At 38.1% G+C, this 25340-nt stretch overlaps 1 protein-coding gene across 3 annotated transcripts in view; it reads left to right on the top strand.

Moving 5' to 3' along the window:
• The window catches only part of LOC128886395 (glypican-6), a 242882-nt gene that overhangs the window by 202020 nt on the left and 15522 nt on the right, over nt 1-25340 (top strand). For all 3 annotated transcript variants that reach the window (XM_054141260.1, XM_054141261.1, XM_054141262.1), the window contains exons 2-3: nt 4895-5065; nt 19505-19647. In XM_054141260.1, coding sequence (XP_053997235.1) covers nt 4895-5065; nt 19505-19647 — 314 coding nt within the window. The remainder of the gene's footprint in view (nt 1-4894; nt 5066-19504; nt 19648-25340) is intronic.

Genomic DNA, 25340 nt, shown 5'->3' with positions numbered 1-25340 from the left:
GAGGGCTCGTGCCTCCAGGTGCTGGATAGCGAAGTGTTCTGAGAGGTGATTAAAGAATTTGGAAACTCTGATATATCTGGTAATTAATGAAATATATTCTGTCAAATTTAGTAACGACGGATATCACGATGATTTCGTCGAGAGTTGAATTTATAAATATATATGTTCCGTCAAACTTGACGACGACTAGATCACAATGAGTTCGCAAAGGATATAAAAATATATATATATGGTCTACACAGATATGAAACTAGAGACACTCGTCCGTTGATTTATCGCAAATTAACAATATTTTGAAATCAATGTTATCTATGGCAACGTGAATAACGGGATTGGCACGATTTATCTATCAATGCGAATATGATACGGCAATGATCGCGAGATATACCATAGAAAAACCCAAGGTTGGTTGTACAAAGACGTCTGAATGCCTATCCGCATTCACACGAGACTGCACGTGTTTTCTTAAGAGACTGCTACGCCTGAAACCGAATACACACGGTTTGGAGAAGTGGTGAGCGCGTTCAGGATTCACTTTGTGATCAAATGCACGATTGTGGATTTGTCGCAGCACTTTCCCACTCGGCCGATTTCTCGGAGGAAGTGTTCAGGTGGAGACTTGTACGAAGTCGAAACCAGGTTATGACACCTAGGAGTTCGCCAAAGGGTACGAGTGTGAGCTATAAGTGTTCTCCGGTGACGGACGACTGATTTCAACAGTGCGAATCCGATCGTAATTTCCGCGGAATCCTACTGTGACAACTTACCCGAAAACGCTCACCTCTCACCCGTTTCCTTCAGCAAAAGACACAGACTCGCTCTCGTTGCATACCTTCGTGAATTTACTGCTTTTGACTACTACGTGGTCACGCCGGAATGGGCGTCGTTACAAATCACAATGCAGCAGTGTCACGGCTCGGTTTGTGCTCGTGACCCCTCGGTTTGAGGCGCGTATGCAACGAGAGTAAGATAGGCGGTTTGACTAAGTTACTTGATCGGTTTGATCACACGATTGGATACCGGTTTTCGCTAAAGGAATTGTACGTGCTGTCGCGGTCGCTTCCAAACGTAGAGTGCCGGTCCTAGTTCTCGCATCGAGCTCCTTCGATCCAGGATCGAGTGGGATCGATGCGCACGCATCCTCTTTTGGTAGGGTGCTTCTCCTAATTTCTCCTCCTCACAGGAGCGATTCCCGGTTTCTGATAAGGGGCACCCCTTGACTAGCTCATAGTACGCGCGTCGATCTCCCTTGATCGGATATCGAGTGAGAATCGAGGCGCACGCGTGTCAGATGCCGCGACTATCCCGAATTCTCCTCTTCACGAAGAAACGTAGGATTCAGGCCTTCCATGAGTGGGGATCGCCCCTTCATCGTCTATGTGATCGTATGTAACCAGCACGGTTACACTTTTTTATATAAAAATATTCATAAATGAATGAACAGCAGCTGTTTGAAGTTGGCTTCTCAAAAATGCGCCATGCAACGCATAGATCACTCTAATTATTTGAAATCAAAAATCCACCAATTTTTCGTTAAAATATAGTAATACGCTTTGCATCAACCTAGATTAAAAAAAAATTTTTTATTTTAAAATTTCACGCCATGTTAAAAAAATCTTGTTATAAAAAAAATGATTAAAAACATTGTTTATTTCAATTTTTATAAAAACCTTTAGCTTGATGCAAAGGAGAATAGTTTAAGGAATATTTTGTGCCAAGTTTCATAGCAATCGGCTGAGAAATCTCTAAGCTACATTGCACGGCACGCGAAATTTTGTGTTTTGAGAAAAATGCGTTTAAAGTTTAAAGGTCTAAAAATAGTCCTTCGTAAAGCTTACAAATTATTTGAGGTTAAGCAGCTATACCAGGGCCGTATAATAAACCTTCTTTTTCCTCAAATTCGCTCAGTAATGCCGCTGGTTTCCCTCTTCGGGCAGTTGTTTCTTCTTTTGTGCCCTCAAGGCGGCGACGCTCCTGTCTGCTAATACGGTGCATGGCATACGTATTGGCGAAATGCTTACACTGGACTCCGATTTGCAGTTGTAAATCATTCATAACATTTAAAATGAAGGTGTATCTTTCATTAAACATGTCGGCAGCCAAATGTGCAGCAATTTCAATGATTTTTGAGCCGCAGTTGAGATATTTAGGGGCCAGACGCCACACAGTAGCGTTAAAATTTTCATTTGCGTTTTGGGTATAGCCGCCTAAGCATGTCTCAAGCAAATCATCGTGAAACAAAGCTTTGTATATTGGGAGGATGGCCTTTTGCACGTCTGAATGTAGTGGAGGGGAATAAGTAAAAGCTTGTAAATTATTTTATACTTCGGCAATGCGATAAGCACACCATGAGTCGCATCACTTTAATGACTCTGTAGGTGCACTTAGACTTCAAAATTTTAGCTGAAATGGTCGGAGCACATTCTCCAGATGGTAAACTAATTTTCTAAACGAAACAAAAAAGGTCAAAATTTTGAATTTTACTTAACCCTCCCCCATTAATTAGTAAGGTAGGTGGTTTTGTTTGGTAATACTTCATCCAATCCTAGTTCTACGTTACTATTCTACGTTAAGTTTTAGTGCGAATGCATTAATAGAAATAAAATCACTGTTCGTTAGTTTCAAATAATTTATTAGAACTATATTTATCGATACTCTTTCGTATTATCAAGAAATTTACACCCAACTCAAATTGAAAGAATTCGCATTCGCCCCGATAGAATAATTTCATGTCTGGCTTTCTTTCGTTTACTCGATTTTCCTAAGAAAATTGAATTTTTCCCATTTCTCCCGCCTCCCATTTTCCAATTTAAACCGCCCGGAAAATCGCACGAAGCAAACTTACAAGTAGACTCCGAGTCGTGGGAGCGAAACAACGTGACTTTCAATCCCCCGTTCGGCTTTGTGTAGTACAGTGCTGTCGCTTCTCCGATTCTCCAAACTAAATTGCATTTACGGGACTCGACGAAAGTTTCGCTCGTTGTTCTCGCAACTATTTCTTCTTCGAACACAGCCGAGTCGATCGGGGCTGTCTTCAAGTTCGTGTAAACTAGACGTCTTAATCGCGGGCTTCCTGTTTTCGTTCAATCTTCATCATTTATTGTACGTACTTGCGTTAAATTACTTATAAATTAAGTTAGACATTTGTATTCTATTTAGGTTTTCTAATTTTTTGATATATTGGTAGGAGACTTCTTGGAATTTATTTAACAGTTATTAATACGGAGGATTGAAAGTCGTGCTGTATCGAAGTTTACTTGTAAGTTTGTTTCGTGCAATTTCCTAAGGAAATTCAATTTTCTTAGTGAAATCGAGTAAAAGAATGAAAGCCAGACACGAAATTATTTTCAATTATTTCTTTTATCCTCAGTCGGTGAAGTAGAGTATTTTGTCGATAATGCAGTGTGTTCTGTCGGTAAAGCTCGATAAAATAGAATTGTATTTAGTCGATGCTTTATGAACAGAGTGTTCCCCATTGGCAATGACCTACATTATCGACCCAGTGCTCTACATTACCGAGCTTTATGTTTAGCATACGTTGTTCATATTTATACAAGTCATAAATACGTAAAATTCGCAGTCCTACGATAATATTCTTAAATTCTTCGTGTGGCTTTGGTCTAAACAGTGGTACGAACGAAGCTATCCTCGACAATATGAACCTGTACAGGCGAAATTCACGCGAGAACACGCCCATTTTAGTGCACTTGTCCTCGTTGTCGTCTCGGGGCGCAGAAAATTGGATTTCGTCGACGAGGAAGAAGCTTTTGTTCGGTCGGGAATCAATTTTTCGAGATCATCACGACCACGGGCCTCCCAGGAAACCTATTTGCTGGCTCCCAGGAAGCGTTGAAGGGTAGCTAACCGGGGAAGGGGGAAACGAATTAGTCGGGCGTATCGTAAATTACAACAGTTGCGCGCTCCTCGCCGAATTTCGCGTAATCAGAATTTTGCTCAAGAACAAATATAAATAAAGTGAACCAGCGGTTAAGTTTACAGTGCTCATCTCTCGTTTATTTTTTGGGATATCAATAAATTATGAAAATAGATCGTTGAGAGTTTATATTGTTTTTATTCGCTGTGTAAATTTATGTTTGTCAAGTATATTGGATAGACTATGGAGTAGGAGAACGTGCGATGGGGTTACTTTTATTTAGAATTACAATTGATGGCAATGGTACCTTAAAATTAAGCAAAAGTAGTCAAACTCAGAAATTTTGTTGGGTCAATGGAGACTCAACAAGTCCTCCCATGCAAGACTTACCAAATACTGTTAGGACTACCGTACATTTTCAGTCGACACAACTTTCACTTGCATTCTGATTGCGATTGTACATTGTAGATTGTTAGTCAGAACCACTAGAACTCTCGAGTGACACGCTCAAATCTTAGAGACGCTCGTGGTCATCTAGACGTAGCAGTACCAAGTCGCATATTGTACTTCGCGACAAACTAATTATAGTAAATTTTATGCACCACAATTTGTCTATTTTTCATTTCCCTCTGACGAGAGTGGTCCTTCGACAAACTCGTCGGCACACACGTGCAAACGCCAACAAAACTCAAACGCCATCCCAGCAACTGCGAGTAGTTAACAAATACAAAGGACTGACGTAACCTCAGTAGCATAAACTAATCACAATAACTTCTTCCCACATGTTCCCTTGCTTCTCCACGGTTCAGTCTGTCTATAGATCTAAAAGATGAAATAAATTACGTCCCATCGTATCTGCAACTTTAAGAATCCTCAGAAAGGGGAGTCGACAGCCAAGTTGGCTCTAAAGTCTGCGGCGACAAAAGCTCAAAGCTCGATTCCCTTTCGAGGCAGGCAAGTGAGGAACGCGGACGTTTTCGAGCTCGTTTTAATCTCGACTTTTTCCATTCGTTTTTCCAGCAAAGGAGCTGAAAATATGCGGCAGCGTGAGAAGCGGCGGAGAGGTCTGTTGCTCCGCGGACATGGAAGTGAGACTGCAGGCGAGGGCACGTGACAAACACGAGAAAGCCACCAAAGAAACTCTTCAGCGACTGCATCAGGTCCTGTCGACGAGAGGGGCCAGATTTCACAGTGAGTACTTTCCCTAGACTTTCACGATTTTAATCACTTCACGGCCAAGTCTGCGTGAAATACCGCCCAGGGTTTACACTGACAACGAGCTGGGGTGGTTCGGGGGCTTCTCGTTGAATCGGTCGCTGGAGATGCGACGGATTCAACGTTTTCGCATTAACGCATTCAATTCGAACCTTCTTCTTCTGGGCCCTTTAAAGAGCGCCACTCAAACGTTTAACGAAGAGCAATTCGCCATCTGTTGCGAAACGCGTGCCAGACGCTTGTGTTTAAACAGATATTGTTTTGCAATTCGGTACGTTGTGTAGAAAAGGAAGAGGATCGATAGGTCTCGCTTTGATCAAATTCAACGCTCGATTCAAATTCAATTAAGTTGAATACTTTGGCTTGGGTTCTTTAAAGTGCGAAACAAATAGTCCAATGGTCCAAATTAGTTAGGACTATCGAACGTCGCGATTACGATATATTTTAGATGAAGATTCTGTCGATAATACAGTACGTCCCGTCGGCAAGGCTCGGTAATTTAGAACCCTAGTTAGTCGGTGGCTTTATCGACAGAGCCTCCTGCATTATTTCTAGTGCAACCTGCCTTATGGACTCACAATAGGTACATCAGTGATGGGTAAAGCCTTAGGCATCGAATAAATCTGAAATTTGCCGACTTGTTTGTCTCGTTTCCTCTTTTGAATATTTTCCAAAAAAGGAAACGAGACAAACACATCTCTGCAGTACATATCCTGCATTACCGAGCCTTATGTTTAGTATATGTCTTTTTTACATTTCTATGAGATATGAATGTGTAAATCTAGTGATAACATTCTTTAATTTCGAAACAAGCCAAACTGGCCAGCCTACTAACCCTATTATTAACCCTTTGCGCTCGGGTGGCGCTTCTAGGGCGACATATGTAATTTAAAAATGACTTTGTGAACGTACAATTTCAAATTCACTTACATCAGAATACAACTAATTATTAATTGAAATAATAATACATCGAGTCATGAAGGTTCGTAGATGTTTTTAGTTTCACAGAAATTTATTATAAAAATGGGCTGGATATCATTCTATAGAAAAATGCCTCGAGCGCAAAGGGTTCAAGATGAATATCGTAAAATAATAATGATAAATAGTAAATTCAGATATTATTTTATCATTGCACTCGAAGACACAATGAATCAGAACAGTATGCACGTGGCATAGTCGTTACCCTCTTTTCAAGGAGTTAAATTAAAGCCTGTTTAGCAGACTGTGAAATTAAACTAACAAAATGGCACGGAACAAACTAAACAATAAAAGCTGTCGAAACACAGCCCTCGGCCGTCATTCGCAGACTAATGTGCTCTCAACTTCCCTTCAACGAACTCGTGGGTAATTTCCAACTCGACTCTCGGCTATTGTGGAATTAACTTTCGACTAGCTTATCCTTCGATTGTGTTAAGCGGACCGAAACAACAGGAATATTATATCTTGAGTCTTTACGCATTTATGAATTTTTATTACTATTACTACTCGTGCCCGCTTCGTATAAACAATAGACATTTTAATAAGCTTCTTTGGGAAACAATAGTCTTTAGAAATAAGCAACTTGATTCTTAAATTGGAGAGAGATTTGCCACCTTCGAAATAGCGGTATTCACGAAAGGTATCCACGAAATGCTTGGTGATTGTTTATTTTTTATTGGGTTGTCCAGAAAGTTCGTGCCATTTTTAAGAAAAATTCAAAGGCACGTTTGAATTTTGATATATATTTATAGAATTATATAAATACCATTTTGTTCCACGACCTTTCCACCTTTTAATTATTTTCCACCCATGTTAATTGTTTTCAACCATTCCAATATAAACAGACGTGTACCACCTATCAAAAATCGGCACGGACTTTCCAGACAAACTAATATTTTTATAAAACAAGACACCAGACTCCTATTTAATACCACCCTACTTTGTCAACAAAATAAATAGATATCTCAGCCTAGAAGATCCCCTAGCAGTAGAATTTAAATGCATCGTGTCTATGGACAGTTGTCTCATAGAAGCTAAGAGGAATGCAGAGCGAAGGAACTGCTAATCGGTCCACGGTCGCAGAGAAGTTAGTCGCTCGAGAACAACTGTTAATCGCTTTACCGTTGAACAGAGCCCAGACCCCGACTGTTGCGAAACAATCCCAGCTCCAAAACGGGACGAAACGCGAAAGAACCCCGTCGCGTCGGGAGAGAAGAGGAGAGCCGACTATCCTCGTCAATTATGCCGCCTCTCGGTCACAAAAGGACTTTTCAGCGCGGTTTAATCGGCTGGACGTCCTCCGCGGCAGGAGGGACGAGTGCCGTCGACAGCCAGAAACGAGGTTCCACGGCGCAGTGCGCGAAGAAGCACCTCGAAATGAGATTTCTGGAGTAACGGCAACCCGCGAACCTTTCTTTCTCGTTTTTCTTCGTTAACGAAGGGGAGGCCGTGAGGTTACGACAAGTGAATCTTCAAAGATAGGGATCAGACGTGTCGCGAAACAACTGTGCGATCGTGCGTTCTTCTGTCTGGGGATAAATGTGCAAATTAAGTGGAAAGGAATTGCATTTATTTGGTAATTAAGTAGATCTTATTTAAGGGGGTATTATCATCTAGAAGTTTGTTTTTTCAGTAATTTTTAGGAATTAATTTTGCGAAAACTATCAAACTTACAGTACCAGTGTTTTTTATGCATAATAAAACACGTTTCAACTAACAACACAAATTTTTATGAAATACTTCATGGAAATCTATACAAGTCATGCGCTGTTATGCAGGTTGTGACGTGAGACGCTCGTTCAATCGGGCGCACAGGCTGTGGCGGTTCTAGTTGTCTGAGACAGAAAAACAAATTTTTTTCTCAATCTATATGAATGTAGTTATCGTCTGAACTAGAATTAAGTAAGTACTAAATTTTTTATCGGAATCGCAGCTGTTTGAAAATTTGGGTTTAATTTTCCCGGAAAATTGTCAACTAAAACTATGAGAGCAGGGCTAAAATATTCAAGCTATCGGTATAATTCTAGTTCAGACTATAGGTAATGGTGCCCTCGAAATGTGTGTAAAACCAGAAGTCAGTCGGTTCAATAGTTTTTGAGAAAAACGTGCGCCCGACTTGAAAAATATCGTTTCGAGAAAAACGCGTTTAAAGTTTGCTATACATTTAACACTAATACTGTTGAACTGCCTTTAAGCCTCTGTAAATATGAGAGCTCTACGAATTTCAAATTAATATTTTAGAGGCACTTTCTCAAAACCCCAAATGATAAGAAAATGCACACAAAAAAAATCGAATTTTTGAAGTTTCTAGACGATAATAGCCCCTTAATGGGGTGTAAAAGGGGTCCTTGTAAGGGGTGAGTCTATAGGTTTTAAAATGAGACGAACAGTGAAAAAACTGCGTCAGAGGAATCGTTTTGAAGTTATTAACCCTTTGCACTCGAGGCCTTTTTGTCTGGTATCTATCACCAACTCGAGATGCTTTCGCCCATCGCACACGGGCGCAACCGATCAGTTTCAACTCTGAAAACTAGTTGCATGCGACCGTGGATCTAGGTAAACAAAGTTAGTGGAGTAGGTAAGACAAAGAGCGCAAACGATTTGCAACACTAATTTCAAATCAGTTGCACCGTGTGCGATCGGCCTTAGCATTCTATTGTCACGAATGCTAAGCTTGGAGTGACTTCGAAAATGAGATCCCCAATTTGAGATTTGAAAATCAGATCACCTTTAACTCAACGACAATCATTTTATTGACACTTCGAGTTCCAAAGAAATTGAACCTAAAGGAAACCTAGTGGTGACTGAGAGTCACCTCTCGAGTGCAAAGGGTTAACATATAGATTCGATGCCTCTGCCGACAGGCAACCTGCTCGACAAAGAGCGCGGGTTGTCACTCGGCAGGTGCCTCGAGAGTGGGCCACGTGAGTGTAACAAGCTATAACTTCATTATCAGTAGATTTAGAGAGAAACGTTAAAAGGAAAAGATAATAAGTGTACTGCACTAGTAGGACCATGCTTTTTTAATAAATGCAACAGTGCACATGCATTTCTATTAAAAAAAAATATCGATAAGTATCGATTACACATTTTCTTTCACGTAGGTTGATTCCTTTCGTCACTCTATGTAAAAAAAGTATTAGGGTAAAGTGGTAAAAAAATGATTCGTTTACGAGATATTCGAAACAATTGTCTGTAATGAAACAAGGCCTCTGCCGACTGGCAACTCAGTAATGACGGTGGTACCAAACCACATGTCTCACCCACAATTTAACTAAAAACGAACACGTCACAGTGTAAATGTTCAGACATAGAAATTAAGTTCCACTTCGAACTTTATTCGAGTTTTTTTTCCCCAGAGTATTTTCAGTAGCACTCAGGTGGCGTTTTAAAATTATTTGAACAGTATTTTCCGAGCACTTGCTCTCACAAGATACAAACACGATAGATTATATTTCCTGGGGTTGGAAAGGAGGCTATTCAGCGGATTACTCGCTTCGTAATCAAGCAGTTCGTAAACCGATTTCGTAATGGTCGTTTAACGTCGCCATCGCGCGCTTAATAACGACAGAGACGCGCCAGGGTTATTTGTCCTCGGGGTGGACGCAGAAAATATAGTAGCTCGTTTCAGGTTGGTGAAACAGTAATTTTGCTAATCTTTTAATCCTCCCGCTCGGTTTTGCAACGACGTAATCCTCGTTCGATGTCGTGCCCGCCGATCTCGTTATCCAGGAACTTTTTACTCGCTCTTTTACGACGCTGCAGCGTTTCCCAACTAGAGATTTTAAAGGTTTATACCGCGGCATTAAATATTTGGTAGTTGCCACAGATTATGATTCGATCCGAGGTGAATCTCTGAAATCTCTGGCTTCGGGTCGCTTCGAGCGAAATATAACACCGGGAGGATTCAAGCGGTAGTAAAATGGGGAATTTCCAAGCCAGACGATATGCAAAACAGAGAATTTGCAAGACAATGGCACTGCTGGTTGCGGAGTAACCAGATCTGAGAAGTGTCGCGGTCTCCTGACATGATCCTCGTCCTCGTTATGCTCTATCAAGATCTAATAGGATTCGTGGACTGCTGCGGGCGCAGTGATCTTCGAGACGAGACTGTGCCAACGTCGGGATGTAACGTTTATTACATTTAATACCAACATCTTGAGAAATTTGGCATCACAGAGGACGGACAGTAGAACAGTGCGTAGCCTAGCCGACTACCACGCTGAGAGCAGCCTGGGTTCGAATTCTGGGCGTCTGTCCCGGTTTTTCATGGTTGCGGTAGGGCTAGCTACAAAAATATGAAGTATGGAAAAAGCCTAGGGCGAAAAAATAAGGAATAAGATAAGTGCAATAGCAAATAAGGGGAGCGAATAGTCCAGTAGCTCCCCAGCTAAGCACTATAAACTTATTGGAAATATAGGCGGTGGAATAAATGAGCTAGACTTTTATTTAAGTTGACTTTAAAAACTTTATTAGAAACACACGGAAGGGCACGTCTGTTCTGTACGAAAGAAACAGCTCGAATAAAAGCGAGGCCAGTAACGAAGAATTTCGTCACGTAACCATTGACCCTATCGGTTCCATACTTCGTCTAAACAAGTCAAGATGGGAACAGAGGTGAGTAATGTTTTTAGAGAAAATATTTTAAATACTATTTTAAATAATAGATTCTTCAGAATTCAAATAAAATAGTATTTCAAATGGGATATAAAATTTCAGCAAATAAAATATTTTATTTTAATAATCTAACACATAAAATAAACTATGTTTCATTTTAATAACATAAAGCATAAAATTGAATACTTTCCACAGCTCTTAACCTAAAATAAACTGTATATGATACACAGGTGGAGAAACTATTTCTTGCGATTGAAGAATATCTTTTTCCATCCCTCGTTTTATAAAAATTCTTAATTCTTAATAGAAGTATTCATTAAAGAACTACATTGAATATATGTTTATAATCCAGAAAAAAAGTACTTCCTTCGTTTTAGATTACCAAAAAATAAGTATAATTTACACTATAACTTAGTAAAATAAAAATATTTTATTTGCTGAAAATAAATCAAATAAATAAAATATTCCCAGATATGGCACAAACATTTTCAGTTTTCTTCAAATAAAATATTACCTACTTGAAATATTATCTTAAACATTCTTTGTAACAAATAAAATATTTTATTTTTAAAAATACTTGGCTGTTGCATGTAAACCTTATCTTTTATGTAACCCCACAAGTAAAAATCCAAAGGTGTTAAATCTGGCGATCTTGGTGGGAAAGGTATCGGACATCCTCTATCTATTCACCGTCTATGTCGACATCAGCCAACAACAGCCGAAAATATGAAGGCTCGAATAATAAATGCTTGCAGACAAATTGTTAGCGAAACTTTAGAACAAGTTGGCCTGTCATTTAGGGATAGAATCAGGTGCTGCATAAATGTTCAAGGTCGTATTTTTGAGTTTAGAAGATAAGAAACATTTTCTGGATGTGCAGTGACGAAGAAAACTTTAAGCCATGGAAATGACCTTGAATGACATTTCAAGGTCAACATAATGCACATCAATGGATTCGTCTTGAGGTAAACTATGTGTCTAGCGTGAAAAAAAACTAAGTTTCCATTTAAAAAAACAAAGATCACCTTCAAATCTCGGAGGCACCTCGTCCAAGAAAAAAACAGTGTACAGCATTGAATGTCACCCTTCAGATAGAGCATGTTTCGTTTAAACATTTTTTTCGAATGATGAATATTTTGCGAGATAATCGCGTGGAAAGATTATAACGAGACACCCTGTATTTATTCCTGAAAAATATTGCAAAATTTGTAAACGAAAAACAAAATTATCGGTAAAATTTATTTAATCCTCCCCTTGTAAGTGACCACTTTACATATTTGCCAATGCAGTGCAACTACCGTGGCTCTCACGCAATAATCCAGCCAACCAATCCTTTTCACTAGTCAATGCAATCATCAACGTAAGCAAAATTCTACCATACCAAAAACCTCCTCTGATCATTCTCCAACCTTCATCGAACATCCTCGATGGCCGTAAAGCCTAAGGGACACCTTTCTTCCACGATGAAAAAGGAAGCCCCGAGGAGCGCGTCACAGGCTAATGAGTGAAACGGATGGAGTGCATTAAGAAGGCCTTCCCAGTCACTTTGGCGATCGCCACGAAAATTAGACTGCGCCGCTGCGAAAACCCCAGGCTCGTAACGATTCTCATTAACGAAATTACTCGACGGCGCGATAGTTCGTGCCACCTGACGGCAATGGCGGCGACGCGCGGCGCGTACCCTCGTTCGAGCTCCAATCTTTCCCTGTGCCCTTTCCACCGAACCACGGCTTCTCTGACGGCCGCCGTGCTTTCCCTTTGAGGTTCCTGCTGCCTAGCCGCATCCAGCTACGTACCCACTTTACTTGCCACTCAACGCGTTAGAAGTACGGCGACAGAGAGCGAGAAAGGGTGGAAAAGAGGCGGAGGGAGAGGGGATAGAGGTTGGAAAGTGGAAGTCGGGTGGATAGTGTGAAACAGGGAGCAAAAGGTAAAGAGACCGGGAAGCGAAGGGGTAAAGTGGACGTCGGAGATGATATAGAGGTAGCCGAAGAAAGTTATGGAAGCCACGAGGGCTAGAGGGGGAACGGGAGGTTATTAACTGTAGACTCTTTCGAGACTTTACCAATGAACTTCGAATCCCGATCGACGAAGCAATTTCGATTCGTTGGGTCTGAAAAGGATTTTAATGACCTTTGGGGCCCGTCTTTGTTCCAATGTGCTGGAACAAAGGTTAGGTATTGCCAGAATTCCTGTTACAAGCAGATACACGGTCTGTCTAAAAAGAAACCGAACTTTTGCTATAAACAGAAAAAAGTACACGTAAAGTTTTTACACACACGTTTATTCACTCAAAATAATCTCCGTCTGTGTCAATACAGCGTGTAGACCGCGTATTGACGCGGAATAAGTGGACAAAATTCAATATTAGTATATATCACAATGTGAGGCAGATTTCTATCGTAGAAAATGTGTGTCAGCGTGGAAATTGTTATAAATAATCAGGTATCAATCATTTGTATCCATAATACAATCTTTATCTTTAAACAAACATACAGACAAAACAACAAAAAGTATCCTGAGTTCTCAACATATTTGGATACATTATTTGTTATATTTTAAGAAACTTATAAGTTTTCTTGCAAATACTTGCAACGTTCGGTTTTACATAATTTTTAATAAGGGACCGTACTGCTGGTGTAGGGTCGCAATTGGAAGTTAAAAATTCTGATTTAATTGATTTATGGATTTCTATAAAAATTATTTCTCAAATCCTTAGTCAAAACGAAGCATATTTTGTTAAATAACATATAGGAGCAACTTCTATTATTTATGAGAAAAAAATTCCTAAAGAATTCGAAATATGGACTACCAAAGCGACAATTTTACAATATTACATCATTTTCCTATATGATAATCATAAACTCATACATACCGTTGGATTCGGAATAAAAAAACGCTTTTACTGATCCAGAAATAAATCAAAATTTTCAAAAATTTCGAGGGGAGGGGGGGAGGTAATTTAAAAAAAAATTTGTTCTTTTTCAGATTTGTTGGTATTAGTTTATAGGCCTCTAAAAACAGTGTAATGTTTGCTTGAACATTTTTTTGAAATCTCTAATCGTTTCCGAGCAAAAGTAAAAGGGGCGGCTCGGATAAAAGGGTTAATTTCTCCCTCAAAACGCAAAATTCGCACGTACTGAGGATGGTGTAATTCATAAGAAGGTCCCACAAACAAGTATACAAAGTTTCATCAAAATCGGGGTTTGTCAATTTTTTGGTAATTTGTTAATTTTGTTGTGATTTTATTAATGTTTATGGATAATTTTAATTTTTTTTTTGTGAATAAATAGCAATATATTTATATTAGTAAAGAAATTTTGATTATTTGTCCACAATTTTGCTATTTGTCCGCACTGTGCGGCGGTTACAGCGGCCTGAATCTCCGAAATGTTGCTATAATGTGTCCCTTTCATTTGGAATTGGCATTGTTACCTTCGATCATCCATCCTACTCGCCTGAACTGTCTCCCTACAATTATTTTCTTTTCCCAAAATTGAAAACTCCAATAAAAGGGACACATTATAGTAATATTTCGGAGATTCAGACCGCTGTAACCGCCGTACTAAACGGGCTACCAAAACAGGAGCTGCAAAGGTCCTTCGAAATGTTATTTACGCGATCTACACGCTATATTGACGCAGAGGGAGATTATTTTGAGTGAATAAACGTGTGTGTAAAAACTTTACTTGTACTTTTTTCTTTTTATAGCAAAAGTTCGGTTTCTTTTTAGACAAACCGTGTATGTGCTTCAGAAGACTCATCTGTTGGAAGCTTTCTGGAAGATACTGGACATAGATTATGAGGGTGTCAAGACTTTTCAGCGAGAAACTAGAAATATTAATTGTCAAGATAAAAGAATATATGTGGATAGGACTCGTGAATTTATTGGAGTTAGAAAAATAAACACTACGAAAAGTATTGGGTTATGTATTGGGTATGAATTCCTGTTACAAGCAGATATGTGCTTCAGAAGACTCATCTGTTGGAAGCTTTCTGGAACATACTGGACATAGATTGTAGGGGTGTCAAGACTTTACAGCGAGAAACTGGAAATATTAATTGTGAAGATGAAAGAATATACAGGGTGTCCCAAAAATGTTGTAACACCTTGAAAGGGGTGGTTCGGGAGGTGATTTGAAACAACTTTTTCCCTTTCGCTACAAACAACATTTTCGCTAAGGAAAAAGTTGTTTCAAATCACCTGCCGAACCACCCTTTTGAGAGTTGATAGAAAAATTCTCTTGTTAGCTTCATCACTTAAATAGGCATACAAAGCTTACCACCTTTGACAACAAAAATATTTCGTTCTACGTGTTACATTTCAATGTGCGAACCGCGATCAACATACTCGATGGTTCGTCATATAATTCACATTTTTCGAGATCTTTCTTAATATACGTTTGAAAATACTTCTTCTATCTCTTATAGTTTTCAAAACAGCGTTAGGAAGTTACATTACCTTTTATATGTCAGTAGAACAGCTAGACATATTAATTGCGAAGATGAAAGAATATATGTGGATAGGACTCGTGAATTTAATGAAGTTAGAAAACTAAATACTTCGAAAAATGTTGGGTTATGTAGTCTTTAATAGTTTCTAAACGAAATTTTAATCTCAGTGTTACATTATAATGCTAGTAATCAAAGCTTAAGAGGACCCAACACTTCAGGGGTTGTAGCATGCGAAGATGCAGCTATAGTACCAGCTTAGCGACCCTAAGGAACCGTAGCTAGAGAGTGCTACAATAACGTCGTGTTATGATAACGCGAACTAAGGCTTGGCTTATGACTGGGGAAGCACGAAATTAAGTTGTGTAAAACAAAATAATGGAAAGGACTGTAACGTATGGATTAATGTTATAGTCCATAAAACGACTTCTCACTTGAATAAAAAGGATAAAGCTTGAGAGAAGCCTTTGAACTCAGCAGCGAGGAATCTTCACCATCTAGCGACTCAATCAGCGACATACGACAGATTCCCAGTATTCTTTCTCAAAGCCACACAGGGCCACCACGTACGGTTGTGCAGCTGTCACAATAATTTGTGTACTTCTTATGCATTACAACTAAGGTGTAATGAATCATTCAATCACCGAGAGCTCAAACTGCTCGGGAGAGGTAAGAACCGAACCGGGGGTGAGCTAGCTTGTCCGGCTGCCAAAAGATTGTCTGGTAAATCGTTAATGCTTGAAAATAGTATGTAATATCGACAGTCTCGATTGTCGGTATTTTGGAAGTTATAATAGAGCTATATCTGAAATTGTAAGAAATCTTTGAATTTACTGCCATGCAGTGGTGAACTTAATTCATTTAACTTTGCCTGTTTCGGTAGCTTTCGGAGAAAGGCATTTTTCCAAATTAAAAATTATTAAGAACGTTATACAATGAGTCAAGAACGGTTAACTGATTTTTCAATTATATCTATTGGGAATGACATTGTACATACTATATATTAATTACTAATATTAAAGATTTAATTGAAAATTTCGTGGCAGCCAAAGCTCGGAGGGTTAATATTCGTAGGAATCTAATGACTTTAAAACGTATTACAGTTTGACAACGAATTATTTATTGTCTGACTTTTACAACTGTCTCGACCGAACTGAACTCCGAATTATTATAAATAACAAATCACACGCAACCATTGCATACACGGATACACTCATACACTTACCCTCATATTATATATATAACACTCCTACATATATAAATAATTATATAATGTATAATATACATTTGTTGTAAGTTACCAATCGTGTATCGTGGAAAAAGGCGCTAAATTTTTCTTGCCACACAGGCGCCTCTTACCCACGGTGGCGGTCCTGAAGCCTTAAGTCTATGAACATCAAGGATCCCCTGAAAAATTCCTAGCTTCTAATTCAGGATTTTCCCGCGAATTAGGGGCATTAGTCGCGATCTAGCGTCGGTAGACGAGCGTACCTGCGAATTAAAAGGGCGACGAAGGCTCCAAGCGCAGTAGTCGCGTCGCCAAGTGCTTCCTTCCCCTTTCACACGGTGCTTTTTGCTGGGCGTCGTCGACGCGGCGACGATTCGTTACACAGGCCGCTCGTACCTGTTCTCCCCCGTCGTTAAAAGGAATTTTAATCACATTCTTCGCGGCTGAAGTGACGATAAGAACGGTATTCAGGGCGCGGGACACGTCCGTGAGGTTACGCGTAGAGGGTAGCGCGACCACAATTGGCGGGGGCTGGGGATGAGAAAAGCCGCCGTCATTGTTACCGAACTGACGCCACTACCTGCGGACCTCTGCTCCCTTTTTTTCTTCTTTTTTTTATTTCCGTTTCTCTTATCGTCGTGGAGACTGATTGAGCCATCCAGTGGTTTCGAGGACGTTTCCATCTTGATTTGACTTCGAATCAATGTTGGCGAGTGATCTTAGGTTCTCGATTTTTTTGTTTATATACAGGGTGTTGAAAAAGGCAGTCAATATTCATATGGTATATAGGACACACCGTACCGAGTAAAAATGCTTTAGTAAACATAGGTCGAAAAGTCAATCGTTTCTAAGATATACGATGTCAAAAATGTTTAGTGTAGGAAATATCCGGGTAATCCATCCTTGCCAATCATACACTCGTTTACAAACATTCGATCTATCACGCTTCCGATTCGCGCTCTTCAAACATACTCCCATAGACACCTGATTACGCGCACCATCTTCGCGACTGGCGCGTAATTCGATCTCACATTAGTAAGCTACTATTTTTAAATTCTCTACGTGTGCTTTGCATATTGATAATTGTGATTGATAATTGTGATGTGGTCGAATTTGATACACCACGGGACTATGAAATACAATCACTCCCTCTGTGTCTGTGGAGGTCTGAATCAAATGATAGGCTTGATGTTTTCACACAAATTTTTCATTATAATTATATACACGAATAACCTTTACACATGTATATACTTAACATCAAACGTATCATTTGACTTGTGGCGACGATCAGCTGGCGCCACATCGTCTTCTTTGTGTTTAGATTTTGTAAGTGGTATGTCTGCACGGATGAACCGAGGTGCGTGCTGCGTGACTGCGATGAGTGACTATTTAGGTTATAGGTTCGAATGTCGTGTAAATGTTTCTTCGGTTGGTTCGAATGTTACTAACACATGACACATGAGAAACTTGTAAATATAATGTAATTAATAATATAAAATTGAAAAGGTATAAAAGAAAGCTGACGAAACACGCCCATACGTATGCACACGTACGACAGTTCTGACTGATTCTGACCAGTTCTGACTACTTACTAAAAGTCAGTAAACTCAGTTATTTATTAAAATGATCAGTTTCTACAGAAACAAAACTATTTCACTAAATACTTTCTCTATACTAAAAGTCCCAAGCTCTCGCACGCCGCTTGCCTCGAATAAACGAAAAACGCGTCACGATACCTTCCGAAGGCGCCTGAAAAACATCGAACACATCGGCCACTCGACCGATGCGTTCGCCGATTGAAACTATAACCTTCCTTTATATATTTACATTTAAGAAACAATTTATTAACGATTCCTTAAAGAATTTTCCCACAATTTTCTTTCCCACATAGTATTTGAAAATCAGAATTGACGATAACCAACCAACATGCGAAGTACGTGTAGAGAATTTTAAAATAGTAATTTACTAGACATTTTTGATATTAGGTACCTCAGTGGTGTTCCACATAGTTTAAATATATGGTCAGTCCCATAAGTATAATATTTGTTGGAAACTCAGGACCGACGATTATCGATATACGAAGCACGAGTAGAGAATTTTAAAATAGTAGCTTGCTAGACATTTTTGACATTAGGTACCTCAGTGATGTCCCGCATAGTGTTTAAAAATCAGAATCATCAATGATCAATACGGGAAGCACGCGTAAAGAATTTTCTTTGAAAAATTACTGGTCAGCTAAGTCATACTTGAACTATTTCTGATACAATATACTAGTAATAAAATTCAACCTTATCAGTATGTTGTAGATTTTATGCATTTACAATACAAATATATCCATTTATAATATAATATAATATAATAAACACATGCTATACACAACCAAAAGGTATGTGCACATATGCAAAACGAAATGACAATATTATATTAATCGTAGAATATATTCAACATACGCTATGTACACATATTTCTTATATGTTTTACATGTAATTGTAAGTCATAAATACATAAAATCTGCAATTTACTTATCAGAGTTGATAAATGAAGGTTCTCCAATCCGCAATATTTTCTGGGTACTGGATGCCGTTTGAACCGATGCTTTGACCATGTTCCCGATGTATACTCGAGCCCAGAAAGTTTCCTACGGTTTTTGTGAACAGACCAGAGGACGAATGGCGAAAGTTTGCACGCTGGAGCTGAGTCGTGACGCTATTACGCAAACTTCGGTAACATGTTGGTACCGTTAGGGAGGGAAAGTGGTTAATTAACGCTCGTAAATTGGATGGGAGGATCCGCGGGAAGCGTCTTACGCGAAACACTGTTAACGCGTTATCAGTCGTCCGAAGGGGATCGAGATTGTAATTGATTTGCAAATCTCAAGTAATAGGGGTGTCTGCCCTCGAAGCGAATCGATGCGAATCGCATCTTCGCAGTTATCGCGCCGCGGTATGTTCTTTTAACAATAGGGCCCAGACGGAGTCTTGCAATTAAGGGAATTACGTCTCGTCGACCTCCTCTGATGGTAAATTAATTAATGGTAAATGAAACAGGGATTTTACGGCGCGAATTCCATTTTAGAATAATTAAAGTTTTGTTTGCGGAAATTTTAAATATACAATTGTTTTCTTTTCTTTTTTTCGCAGGTTTCTTCAAGGAGCTCCTGGCAGCCAGCAAGAGGGGCTTTCACGAAATGTTTAAGAAAACCTATGGACTTCTATATGAACAGAACGCATACGTGTTCACGGATCTGTTTAAGGAACTAGAGAATTACTATGGCAAGGGGACGGTGAGTTATCTTCGATTTATTTCTTCCATTGATGCCGAGGGAAGATAAGAATAATTCACTTCTCTTGTTCAATAACTGTCGCGGGACTCTGACTTTGCGACACTTACACTAGTATACAAAATAAAAAAATAAAAATGTACATTGAATGCCACAATTTTTTTATTATGTATTTTGACCTACTGAACGCGAAAATCGCAAGAAAAAATTTTTCTATGGATAGGTGTTTTTTATATGAATTTTGGAATATTTTGTCGATCTTTTTCTGACATACCTTCACATTTTAGGCCATATATCGAGTTGAAAACGTCCGATTGAGTCGCTTAAGACGCCAGTTTAAAGGTAATCGAATTTGCAACAATTGCTTTTCGCATTATTTTCCAATCGATTCAATAGTTTAAGTGATACGAGCCAATATATATGAGAAACTTTGATTTTTTCGGCTAAAATAGAACACGAATATTTCTTCCATCGCCATGGAAGAATAGAAACTGTAAAATTATGTCCAATTTCTTATTGTTTACGTGTAGATCGCACTTTTACGAAGAAAACAAGCTTTTGTTGAAGAAAATCTATGAATAGATACCGGAGTTAGGAACAATTGAGTAAAGGTACAAAATTCCCAATTTTACTCTGTTTTTTTATTTTTTCCGTATTTATATAGGAAATATTTATTTAATTAATTTCGGTTAGAAATAATTTCGGCCTTTACTCTGTCTTCTGTTATTCGTTGGGTTCGTTTTTTTGATGAGGAACCAAATGTAATCTCCCAACATTCTTTCATCCCAAAATAGAATAGCAATATATATCCATACCCATTTTTGCATAATTTATTAGCAAATCTTCAACAACTTTCTTATAATTCATACTCTACCGAGCCAAAAGCCTTAAACTATTGAGCAGCGCTATCAAGCGCGATATTGGGATGAAAGAATGTTGGGAGACTACATTTGGTTCCTCATCAGAGAAATGAACCCAATGAATAACAAAAGACAAAGCAAACGGCGAAATTATTTCTAATCGAAATTAATTAAATAAATGTTTTCTACATATAGATAGGAAAAAAATACAAAAACAGAGTAAACATGGAATTTTTGTACCTTTACTCAATTGTTCCTAACTCCGGTAACTATTCATAGATTTTCTTTAACAAATGCTTGTTTTTTTCGTAAAAGTGCGATCTACACGTAAACAATAAGAAATTGGACATAATTTTACAGTTTCTATTCTTCCATGGCGATGGAAGAAATATTCGTGTTCTATTTTAGCCGAAAAAATCAAAGTTTCTCATATATATTGGCTCGTATCACTTAAACTATTGAATCGATTGGAAAATAATGCGAAAAGCAATTGTTGCAAATTCGATTACCTTTAAACTGGCGTCTTAAGCGACTCAATCGGACGTTTTCAACTCGATATATGGCCTAAAATGTGAAGGTATGTCAGAAAAAAATTGAAAAAATATTCCAAAATTCATATAAAAAACACCTATCCATAGAAAAATTTTTTCTTGCAATTTTCGAGTTTAGTAGGCCCAAATACATGAGAACAAAATTGTGGCATTGAATGTACATTTTTGCTGTAAACTAGTGTTATCAAAGATTCACGATATCTTGAAGAATATTCATTATGGGGTAGGTGTTCATTTAGGTTTGCCTTTAGTACTTTTATGAAACTAACAATCCAATATAAAATAAAGAGTATACCCTTCTTAACTTCCTTCTATTGCCACCTAAGAAACCGTCCAATTTAATTTACTTTTAAATCTATTCAATATTTTGATGTCACGTTCACCTATCAATTGCTAAGTACTTTTATACGCAGAAGTACAGAGATTGACCTTAGGCAGGAAGAAGCGAGCCTAGGATATTTTGTGGCCCTTTATCAGAAAACCCCGCGATCGTTGGTTGTCAAAAGCATTGATTAAACTCGCGTTCGCGCGTGACCTCCCCCTCTCGTCCCCGTCCCTATTACGAAGTCTCGTTGCTTGCGGTTAAACTCGGCTGGACGAGGGTCTGTCGTTCCGAAAGTTCGGCTTGGACAGGATAAAAGGGAAAGCCTGGGGACATGGCACGTAGGATAAATTCTCCAGCCTTTGAAAATCAAATCCCCGGTGCCCCTATCGATTTTATCACGCAATTTGATTCGCCGCGACTCTCTGACGATGCTCGATCGTCTTGCGGTAGGCTCCGGGTACAATCAAAGCCATTACAATATCAAAGGCTGATCTATCTAGAGACTAGAAAAAGGACACAGGAGGTTCAGTGCACTGTAAAACGTTTTTCCACCGAAGGATATCAAAATGTTGGATAGATTCTTAAAGTAAATTAAATTTCGAAGGCAATTATGTTAGGTTGGTATTCTCGAGTGTCTCTTCCAACAAAGGAGAATGGAGAATGGATGACCATTTTATACGAATTAGTGTTTAATACAATTAACACTTTCGCTGCGGACGAAAATAAGTAGCCGTTCGCTGGGAGTTGCAATTATGATATTTTTTTTAATTAAACATTTCTTACAAATGTTCTAATATGATTATTTTGAGAAACATATATTTATGGTAATTTATTTTATATATATATACCGGAAAGTTCTATCCGTTTTTAGGATAATACAAAATAATAAATTTCTCATACCTTGAATAAATTTTATTGAATAATATAATTTTTATCATTATTTATGAATCTTGCCAGGACGATTGCAACTTGTATATCGTTTTTAATGAATATGCGCGTACTTGTTAAAAACTTGTAACTGGAATGGACAGAACTTTCCGGTAGACCTAATATTGTAATATGATTGCCGAACAAAAAAAATGAAAACTGAAAAATAATACAAAAAGTGTTAATCATGCTTGTATTTGTAGCCTGCGTGTTACAAATATCATCTCAGTCCACGCACAAAAATCTGTTACTCGTACATTGTACATGTACTATGTACATTGAAATATTGGAGAAGAATTTGTTGCAGTTTATTCATTCGAAGAACCACGTTACTTGGACGTATCAACAAGATAATGCCCCAATACGCAAAAGTCGAGCAACACTAAGATGGTTTCAAACACTTAATAGAAATTTATTGAAGTGGCCAGCGTGCTTCCCGGATCAAAATCCGATGGAAAATGTATGGGGTATATGATGGTACGGCGTATTTATGCACACAACGAACAATTTTCGAGCATTTCGCAGTTAAAAGAAGGTGTACTAAAATCCTGGAATGAAATTAACGATGAAATTTGGAAAAACTAGTTGGGAGTATGCCAAGTCGCATTTTTGAGTTAATCGAGAAGAAAGGAGGTCCTATTTATTATTAAATCATTCCTTTTTATTCATTGAAATTATAATTTAATCGTTACATTATAATTTAATATTGTTATTATTAGACTGCGGATCTTTATGCATTTATAGAAAATTTGAATGTGCAACTAACTACAAAATGGAAAAAATATGCAAGAATATAAACAAGATCGAAAATAAAGTTCATATTATAATATTATAATATTTTCAGAATAAAATAAATTCCTATTTAGGTTCAATTTTTGTAGACACTTTCGTGAAGATTTTATTTTACATAAAGATCCGCAGTCTAGTTATTATGTTATAATTCCATTGGTGCTATAGTTGTGCACCCATGAAATATCTACAGTATTATTGTTAGTTGTCTTAAATAAATGTTATGTTCGCCGTTTTATCATTGCTATAATATATTTTTAGTCTCTATCACATGATACTATTAAAAATTAGAAATTATTAATTAAATCTACAAAACGGACGAAAATTGTAGCGGTGCTATAGTTATGCACCGTAGTGTATGTAAACTGATTTCGAGTATGAGATATTTCCGAAAATGTCGGTTTTCAGACATCAATTTCATGGACGAAAGTGGTTTGAAGGAAGCAGAGCTTTTAAGGTTTCGACTGTGATAACATTGGATGCGTTCTTGAGCAAGTGGAGCTTGGAAGACTTCATTTTGATTAACTTCAAAGGTGATCTTAGGGAAGTGGTGCTTTTAGAAGACTTCCTTGGCATTAACTTTGCCGGTGTTTTACGAGAAAAAAAGGCTTCGTTTTTGTTCAGAGTTGTACTCTTGCGGAGTTTCTCAGAGTCTGCGTTTCCTCTTCCTCCTCTTCGCGATTCCTCCTTTGTTAAGGAAAGTTCCACGCTACGTTTTCGGATACTTGACAAGTTTCGCATTTAGGATATTGAGGGGAAATCTCATTCGTTTCTTTGATAGATTTAGTTGAACTTCTGCGTCGACTATTTAACGTCTTCATTGTCTACTTTAATAAACTACTCGCCAAACAAAAGACAGAAATAGTACAGGATTTAGGAAAATCAGAAACACGTACATGGGTTAGTTTAGTTAGTTTATTACAAAAATAAGTGTGTTTAAATCCTGTGCTGTGGACTTTTTATCACTAAACAGAGACATACAAACACACAGGTCAATTCAATGTATTGCCATCAATTTGCAAACCTCCCTCAGGGTGTTTCGTGGGTGTAAAATAGATAGATTTTGGATAAGGTGACACTATCTAGTACTTTTAATGGGAACTGTATTATTTTCTAAAGCCTTTCGTCCTCGAGAGCGCTGACCATAGGTTCAACATTACTTTTAAATTGTTGTTTAAAGTTGTAGAAAAATTACAAATACACAAAATTAATATAATTAATTTTCCAAAAAGGTATTAAGATAAAACTTTGAAATGCAAAGAATTTTTCTTTGGATCGATTCTGAAACACCTTGCATGTATTAAATTTCTATTATTATCGCGATTAAAATGAAATTTGAATTCGAGACTCCCGTGGCAACCTGTGGCAGGATCCTGGAACAGAGACACAGGATCCAATGGGCCATTATTGTTCGCCATACGTGCTACGCCTGCCGAAACAAGAATAGCTCAATCGCTGCGTGACGACCGTGAAAACAAAAACGGGAAAAGAAGCGAAAAAAGAGCGACGGAAAGGCGGTGGGGGCACCGAGACGAGACATTTCGAGGGTCGATTGTCATTCAAATCGCCTCGAATTATTCACCGGCGCCACTTCGACCTGTTCAGGTTGGTCGCCGTGCAACCAGTGGTGCACATCCGTTTTCGTCAAACCAAGTAAAATATCGTGGGCCTTAGGAACAAACTTACTTCAAACATTAGACAATTAAGATTCATTTTTGATCGACAATTCATTTTTGATCAAAGTAAGAGGTTATCAAATTTATTTTCACAGTTATAAGTACTCCAAAGTGCGCAAAACTTATTTAAAAAAATATACATAATCAAAGGGATGACAAATTTATTTTAACAAATGTAGATTTGTACATATTAGGATTTGTCTTCTGCAAGTTTTTTAATCAAAATATGTACTTTATTTAAGACTCATGTTCCTAAATTAACGAGTAATCACACCTAACGCATATCATGAAGAAATTCTATAAATGGAGACTTTACATCACAATTTTGGTACTACCTCTACTACTATGTGCAAATACAAATTAAAGATAACCAGATTTCGAATTTTATACATTTATAAGACAAACTAACATAATGAATACATGCTAAACATAACCGAAAGGTATGCGCACGTACATATGAAGAATGAAATAATAATATTATTATATAAATTACAGAATATATTCAATATAAATTATGTACATTTCTGTGTGTTTCCTTCATAATTCTACGTCGTAAATGCATAAAATC

This window comes from Hylaeus anthracinus, unplaced genomic scaffold, assembly GCF_026225885.1.
Source record: "Hylaeus anthracinus isolate JK02 unplaced genomic scaffold, UHH_iyHylAnth1.0_haploid 11982, whole genome shotgun sequence".
Lineage (NCBI taxonomy): Eukaryota > Metazoa > Arthropoda > Insecta > Hymenoptera > Colletidae > Hylaeus > Hylaeus anthracinus.
Note: the sequence above shows the minus strand (reverse complement) of the source record. Positions and strands in the feature narration are given on the sequence as shown.